The 9,114-nt window shown below is 33.9% G+C and overlaps 1 protein-coding gene across 1 annotated transcript in view; it reads right to left on the bottom strand.

The window, feature by feature from the left end:
- LOC117112346 (lactadherin-like) overlaps nucleotides 1-9,114 on the bottom strand; it is an 80,777-nt gene that overhangs the window by 27,013 nt on the left and 44,650 nt on the right. Inside the window, exons 9-10 of the mRNA XM_033255422.1 lie at nucleotides 7,993-8,128; nucleotides 1,223-1,237 (exon numbers count right to left, since the gene is read on the bottom strand). Coding sequence (XP_033111313.1) covers nucleotides 1,223-1,237; nucleotides 7,993-8,128 — 151 coding nt within the window. The remainder of the gene's footprint in view (nucleotides 1-1,222; nucleotides 1,238-7,992; nucleotides 8,129-9,114) is intronic.

The following is a 9,114-nucleotide window of genomic DNA, read 5'->3' as shown; positions in this document are numbered from 1 at the left end:
GTTCACGAGCCTCGTTTTCGAATACCGCGCTCCAAAACCCAGTGCCGTCACCGTCATTGTGGTCGCCCATCCCTCTATTTTAAATTAAAAATTAATCGTTTCATCCCCGCACTTCCCCTTTAATCAATTTTATCCGCTCAGTTCACCAAAACATTTAATTTTCTTTCACCTTATTCAGCTTAGGTATATCGTTCGACACAGCTGTAGCCACATTTAGAGATGCGTGAATGCGTCTAAACATCACAAATTAAAGATACAGATTAGTTTGAAAAAGCGAAACAAAAAAACAATAAGTTACATTATGTATTAGAATGCACCAAGTATGGAATATATATATATATCTCTCTTAGATAAAATAAATTTTAAGGGGCAAACTTAAATTTAAAGCAACCAATATTTTAAATTTAGAGGGCAAGAAACGGCCATGATCAAATAGCCATGATTTGCAAGATCATTAGATTGAAACTATTATCCATTTCCTTTTTAATTGTAAAAGCCCTTCCTAGTCCTAATGTCATACATTAAATGAACAACAATTTAATAGTATTTGGTATTTTTAGACTAAAAGTGTATTTGACTTTAGAATCTACTATCAATCACTTGTTTTATTCTTGCATTGATTCAACAAGGCTCAGGAAAGTGCATCTTTCTATCAAAATCGAACACTAGGTCACTCGCGATGCACAAAACAGCTGATCACTGAGGCTGATACAGATTTTAATACAGCGCATGCGCAAAATACGCTATATAAGGATTATTATAAATAATTCATGATATTTTACCAAAATATAATACGTTACGCAAATTCGCATGCAGCAATGGCGCCAGAAATTTGTTGACAAGAGGTCTGAACAAAGGTGACGACGAAACCTCGGTCGACTGTTCGGAATGAAAAAAAAAATCCCTGTTAGGGTTCATGGGGAGAGTTTTTATGGCTTAATTTGGTCCTAAATGTGCTTTTAGTCCACTATATTAGGGATTGGCAATCAAAATAGCATTATTTGGATAGGCAAATAATTATTTATTTTAAACTTTTGGTCAGACGACCTATTCGTTCTTTGAAAGACAGGGGGGTCAAAGCCTGTCCAGGGTGGGCAAATGCCCACCCAGCCCCCCCCCCCCCCCCCCCCCCCCCCCCCCCCTCTTTGTCTAGAAAATGTAAGTAAAATAGAATGATACAACCATTATTTGTTATAAAAATTAACATGCCTAATTAACTTACCTAAAGAAATATTTCCTGAAAAATAAATAAATGAAAGTTTCATTATTTAAACATAATCATGGTTATAAAAATTACATTATCTACAGTAAATTATTTAAATAAAAACTTATAGTCAGGAAAGTTTAGCATGTAATTCTCACACTCAATTGCAGCCAATTGCTAGCTAGTACTAACTGTTAAAAGTAAACAAAGTAAATCGCATTGACTGAGCCCAGCTTGGAGACCTGTGCAAGATTGAAAAGTGTCTGGCATTTTCAACAGGAATTGTTATCTTATTCAACACTAAAATTTCGCAACGCCAAACATTTTTTTTCAATCTTACAAAGATAAATTCTAATGATTTAAACTTCACAAGTTGTACACAACATTTATTACAATAATTTAACAGAAATATAGGAAGGCAATGAACAAATTTACATGAAATGAACATTGATGACTAATTATTAAATATATAAGATCACAAATAAGAATAAGCCACAAGTGTCAGGCTAAGAAATATATGTAAAAGTGAAAAATTGGAAAACAGATTGGTTAAATTCAACATCGTAATTGTTGACACTATCCTAATCAATCATTACAATCAGTTTGGCCTTTAGGATAAAATAAGTTTTTCAGGCAACTCACAGCATGTGTCATTGATAGTGCAGGGGCTTATGTATTTTTGTTCGCAATTCATGTTAATTTATGGCAACAACGCTTTTCCGACTCAGAATTTTATACTGAACAAGAAAAATGTTGGTGCCAATTTTTTCGAGAAGGTTAACTGGCAGCCATCTTGGAAAACAAGATGAAGGACACATCTTGTCAAACATATCATTTGGTATCATTGGAAAGGAAATAATGCACTGAATATTTTTTTCCCATTACACTAATATAAAGAAATGAATAGTAAAGGAGATATTCGCCATTAAACATGTCATTGTCTGCTGCCCTCTATTGGTGAAAATTTCATTTTTGTAGTTGTTTGTACCAATTTACCTGATTTCTAGGTTCTAATACCGATACTTTGTAGATTCTTGTTTGTAACTGGACTGATACACTGATAACAAAAACATTTTTATTCATGCTTATTAGTTTTTTCATTAAAAAATTGAAAATCATCATTTTTGTTGTGTATATCCTTTATTGTATTGAGATTGAGAGTTTCCTGATATATTTTTTTAAGTGCACATCAAACCCCAACAGCCGCATAATAGAGATACAATAATTACATATTCTTACTACATGATGAAACTATTACCCTTCAGACACCATGCCGGTATTTCTGAGACTACTATAATTTCCGGGGGGCCAAAAACAAAATCATTTAGCAGAAAACATAAGGAACATAAAATTAAATTGCTTGATTGGGAGCGATTTTCATTTTTAAAAAGTGTTAAAGAACGCAGTACACTCTTTGGAAAAGAGTAGGGGATTGTCTCCCGGTGTACTGCTCAATCACCACCAGAAGGACCCCACTGGAAATAAGTCTTCTTCTAGATATTCGTGGGCTATCCTTGGTGTTTACACCGAATAAATCCAATCCAATCCATAGCCTGTTATCTACAATCCAAGTTTTCATAGGTGAAACTATCCCCGCCGGAGACCATCCTGGTACTGTACTTCTGAGTTTAGGGTTAAACAAAATCGTTTGGCAGAAAAAACATAAGGTGGCATGAAATGTTTTTGATACTGAGAGCTACGGATAAGGCCATTTTTTTGTATTTTGTCACTGTAGCGTTATTTCTTATTATTTCGGAAACAAGCAGAAATGCTTTAAGGGTTATTTCTGAAATTTCCATAATTGTTGTTTTTTTTTTTTTTTTTTTGAACACTTTGTTTACCTGTGAGGATTTCGAAACAAATCGCATTAAATTATAATAATGCCAGATTATTCACATAATAATAGGCACTTATCATAAACAATTAAAAGTAGGTAAATAATTCCCTGTCCAACATCATCATTCTGAGTCGACGTTAAAATAATATTACATAATTGACAGTGAAGAAAAAAAAATAAGTGAGCTCAAACAAGATTGCCTAATTTTGAGAGCTATAGTAGGCCTAATATGAAATTGTTAGAAATTAGTAATAATAATAATAATAATAATAGTGTAGTTTTATATAGCGCACATATCCATCTAATGTAAGATGCTCAGGGCGCTTGAAATGTGGACTAGGAACACGACCAATGTATACACTGGGCCTACGGTTTATAGTCCTTATCCGAGAAGACTTGTTCTACCACCAGAACCATAGGCGAGCGTGCCGTTCGAACCAGCGCCGATATTATGGCTATAGCTTGCGGCGTCCCTGCTAACCTCTCGGCCATTCGACTCACCTTGACCTCAGATGATAATAAAAATGGAGTGACTATTTAATGAAAACTTAGTGTCCAGCACATCTCAGTTTCCTCTATGCTAGGTGGTTTTAAGCAACAAGAAAGTATTATCAATACTGTAAGTTACCCCGACAGAAATATTGACACTGTAGGGGTCCCAAGTCTTTCGGAACTCGCAAGTCAAGAGTCTCGGAAAATCAAGACGGTCTCCCGCACTCCTGCAAACAAGCAAGAATCTTCGCAAATTTATAATTTTGCATGTTTTCACAGCGTTATTATCAATTTTTTAAGGTAGTCAGTGCCGGTTGGTATCACTATGTGTAGCAAAATATAAAGAAATGTATTAAGAAATCTTTAACCAGATTAGTAGTACAGTACAGGGAGGAGGAAAGCCGGCCGGGCCTTCTAAATATAAAAAAAATGGGGTAGAAAGGAAAATTATATTCAAATCTATTTCTGAGAGGGCCCTTTTCGGCCATCTAAACGTGTCACATTAATCATAACTATTTTTTCAGCTCCAACCATGGTGAGGCTGATGTGGTTCACACCCTCCATCTATGAAAGTCCCTTCCTGCAACTTCGACCCATCACCGCAGATCTCCCGGAAGCGATTTTTTTTCGTGAAGAGCCAAGCATAGGGAAACATATAAAGCGCTCTGACTTACTAATGCCAAGATGACATCATCATGACTCTATCAAGGCCCAGTCTAGGCAAGGCCTATCCTTGGCGTAGTTGGAAGATGGACCTACCCTCCATATCCCATATTATCATCAATCATGATGCAAGAAAGATCAATGCAACACGCCTAGGCCTAGTTTGCATGACAAGTTCGCCTTCTTTCTCTAAGAAGTACAGCAGAGCAACCTGTTTAAGGCCCAAATAGTCTATTTTTCTTTTATTTCTACACCTCAATACTGTAATATAATAATTATTAATATACTACCATACTACCAAACTTACTACTACTAGGGCTCAGATCCTGGCCTATTGTCCACAGCTCTCCAATACTTTTTATTACGTAATTTTAAAATTATAATGTTATACTTGACTAACAGCAAACTTGGCAATGTGAGATGCCCCCTTTCTTTATTAATCAGTTGCTCGATTTATTGGTTGTAATTTTATTTTTTTATCATTTTGTTTTATTTTTCTATTTTGTACTTTTTTACATATCCTTTTTTAATGAATATTATGTAACACAAGTAACATGCAATTTGGTCTTTGGCCACCTTATATTATTGTTTGAGATGTGATGTTTGAATAAATAAAGTAATATTTTTAATATTAACCAACCAACAAATAAGTAGCAACCCAGGTTTTTTTTTTCGATAAAAAATTTCCGCAAACTGCTGATGTTGTTATGTCATGATTTAATAAATGGATTCACAGTACAACACGATTAAATACTTGAATTTGGTGCTTTTTTAGGTCCATGAAATGATACCACAGACTGGCAATTTGGTATGCTTCTGGATGGAACGCTGACTGAGACATTGCTAATAGCAGAATGCACAGAACCATCTCATCACTACCTCCAACACAGCCAATTCCAGATGAATGCCTAACCAAAATACATGAGTAAATGTACAAAGTAAAAAGCCAGATGTTGTCTATAATGTCAACATAAGTTTAGAACATTTAGGAAAGACACAGTTGGGTAATGGAAGGTTGTGCAAAGAGAACATTGTACTGAAAAATGTTCCACTGAGTACTTCTTGAAAGCAAAAAGAAAGAAGGTCTCCCATAACCTAGTGTGTACAGAAAACCAAAACCTTGAAAAAAACTTATTCTTCTAAGTCAAAAAATGTAAATTACACTCTTTCCAAATAATAGTAATAGTTTAAATGGTACCACTTCCGAAAAATAGATATTGCATTATCTATTTTTAAAATAGATAAAGTTTGTGATTGTACTAATGGTCACACATCTGCTTTTCTCACTGTTCTGTACTATTATATTTATTACTGTATTTGTTAGCTAATATTTACAAACACAATTAAGGGTTGCCTTAATTTATTAGCTGTGAATTATTTCTGTTAATCTCACACTTTATTATATCATTTATTAGCTGGTTTTATTATTTATAATTCCAGAAAAAAAAAAACAATAAATAAAAATAACATAACAGATTTAATATTATTGACTATTTTATAATTTACTTGTTTCAATTTTTTTAGATGCGCAATTTTGTTCGAGTGTAGATGCACAAGGAGAGAGCAATATAGTACAGTAGTGAAGAAAGTTGACTTTACATTAAAAATACAGATACAAATACCAACAATATACGTTATAATATGGTTAATAAAATAGACACCATCAATAAATAATATTCATACTGCTCAGATTCAGAGGAAGAAAGGATAAATTGAAGTAGTGAAATACACTAACTTTTATTAATAATAATTATTATTACTGTTGCTGTCGTTGTAAATACTAACAGACATAGACAGGTAGGTGAAGGAAAGACTTTTCGAATAATACTGTGCCTTGTTTAGTGAACTTATTTTTGTAGAAGCCGTCAGAGGGAGGGAAAAATTATTTAGCAAATTGATTTTGCCAAAAGCATTTAGGTAAAGGACAAAATGAAAATAAAATTTTCATTGATATGAATTGAAACAGTGTCGTAATGAGCTTGATAAATGCTTTAAATTTATCTAATTTGTGGATATTTCAGGGGAGTAAAAACCATAATAAAAATATGTAACACTTTTATGTTTTTCTAAAATTTCTGTTTTTCGTTGGGGAAGGTGATTTAACTATTCGAAATCGCTAAACAAGGTACAGTATAACATTTCTCGCCTAAAAGTCTGTGATCCCTAGGGCCTACTAACTCTAGGCCTACTATTAGGCCCTACTATGCAAACGACCTCGTTTGTACTCATACTAGGCCCTACTACAGTATTTCCTAGGCCTATTGGTAGCAGTGGGTATTAGAGATCAGCTGTGACTATGGTAGCCTACTAAATGTTGTTCCCAATACTGTAATCTGTTATAAAGATCAGGCTTACTCGGCGCGTTGCATTTGCATGGATTGTTTGGTTGGCGTGTGTCGCATTGCTCTGACGAGTGTGCGAGATGCCCTGCGACTGTCAAACAAAAGTGCGATTATGTCATCTTATCATTAGCCAACCAGAGCGCTTTATATGTCTCCCTATGCTTGGCTCTTCACGAAAAAAAAAATTGCCTCCCGGAAATGACTTTTTCCAACTTGGAACCTATGTATTACTAAGGTGCCCGCTTTTTGTAGGCAGATTTTTTTCAGATTCTGTGAGTTGTTTCAGCTAGGTTTGCCAAACGATATTGTTCCAGAGAAATTGTGCCTGTCGTACCAATATAGATGAAGGCTGTCATTTCATCATCCTTTGATTTTGTTTAGTTCCAAAAATTAGACAGAAATAGATAGAGCAAAGAAATGTAATCATAAAAATTATAATGAAATGTGCCTGTTATCACTGTAGGTGAATCCATAATCTACAATTATTATTTAGACCTATGGTCAATATCAAGAAAGTACCGACAAAGTATAAACAAAGCAACATCATTGTCAACAGATTCTATTGATTTTCTACTCCAGTAGAAATACATTTTTTCCTTTCATTTTGATAGTAATTATGTGTTGTAGTGAAATTTAAGGGCATATATTTGGATTATATACACATCAAATGCGCACAAAAAGAAAAAAATAATAATAATAAACGCCTCAATCAAATAAACGTCCCCTCAAATCCCTTCTTACAATGAAAGTCCCTGGGTATATATTCCAATAAATATGGTATTTTCAATTGCTCTGATAATTAAGCAGTCTGCTTAACGATTTTGTTTTTGCCGAGACTGGAAATTACCAGGATATTGCAGCCTGTATTAACATGCACTTAAAGAAATATTGATAGGAAAATGTCACTGTAATGAACAGATAATATGGATATTTACATTGTTTAATGAAGAAAAATACCCATGAATACAAATGAAATTTGTTTATCAATGTATCAAATTAGTTACAAACATAAGACTCTACAAAATATCTGTATTAGAACCAAGAAAAACAGCCAACTTCCTAGAAACAACAATAAAAATGAATTTTTTACCAATAGAGGGCAGCAGACAATGACGTGTTTAATGGCAAATATCTCCGTTTCTGTGCATTTCCTCATATTAGTGTAATGGGAAAAAATATTCAGTGCATGATTTCCTTTCTAATGATACCACATAGTACTATGTTTGACGAGATGCGTCCGCCATCTTGTTTTCCAAGATGGTGGCCAGTTAACCTTCTCGAAAAATTTGGCACCAACGTTTTCCTGTTCAATATAAAATTCTAAGTCGGAAAAACACTGTTGCCATAAATTAACATGAATTGCGATCTCGAGCCTATTTTGCTACATAAGCCCCTGTACTATAAGCAAAAGAAAAATTAAAACAAAGATGAACATATTTGGCAAGTAACATTACCTGGACATACGATTATCTGAAAACGCAAGGTGACTCTACTTTTCCAACTCATAGGTTGAATTCTTATGAACTGTGTTATGACAGGTTCCATAAAGATATTAACTTTCTCAACATCATTGACGTTCCCTGGAAATTCCTAAAAAAATATACTGTATATAAATCATATGAAAGTAACTTAAGTACTGAAACACACTTATATTGGCGTTAATTTAAAATTATCAAAATTTAATCAATTAGACCCTACAATTTGGAATTATTACAGCATTTCCATGTGACGAAAATCGACTCTGTTAACGGACTGTGGTTTAAAACATCTGTTAATGTTAAGCATTAGTCGAAACATTATTTACAATAAACGTTAGTGTTCCTAACTTTACCAAGGCCACCTTTGTGATGGGTATGTATCATTGTAATGTGGCAACACTAATAATCATAATGATATAATAGGCCTCTTTGTATGGGGTGCAATACGCCGCAAAAGTTAAAATCAAAATGTAATTGCAAAATGCAAAGTTCTAAATTTTCAAAAAGTAGTTAAAATTTTCGAAAATGTAGTTATAAATTCTTTAAAATGTAATTTAAATTTAGAATAAAATTTTCCAAAATGTAGTTTTAATTTCCTTAAAATGTAATTCAAATTCAAAACGTAGGTCTGACTTGATCAAACGCCCTCTCCAAATTTTGTTCCAAAACGTAAATCATGACTGGTTTGAATTAGATTTTACAAGAAGACATGTGAAATGTAAATCAAAACCAGCCAACCAAGCATGACGTTCGCCTGTTCTATTAATGATGGTGAATCAATTTTCGCTGTAGTTCAATGCCGTGAACAACGCTTCCCAGTGCGTCTCTAATGGTCAGGGGAGCGCGATCATAAGCCCAGTGCTCGGTAATATAGGCTAGGCCTATGGGGTTTGCAACAAGATCTTTGTACTGTGTTTTGAAAACTTTGAACTTCATTTTGGGAAACTAGATCTACATTTTGTGAAATTCACGCCTACATTTTGATAAATTGCATTTTGCAATTACATTTTGATTTTAACATGGACTTTTGCCTGTCTCTTATACACATCTAGATGTGTATAAGAGACAGGACTAGGACCAGGCCTCCTACTATAGAAT

Source organism: Anneissia japonica, unplaced genomic scaffold (genome assembly GCF_011630105.1).
Source record: "Anneissia japonica isolate Jap-2015-1 unplaced genomic scaffold, ASM1163010v1 scaffold581_len1011336_cov187, whole genome shotgun sequence".
Lineage (NCBI taxonomy): Eukaryota > Metazoa > Echinodermata > Crinoidea > Comatulida > Comatulidae > Anneissia > Anneissia japonica.
This window is presented reverse-complemented; position numbering and strand designations above follow the sequence as displayed.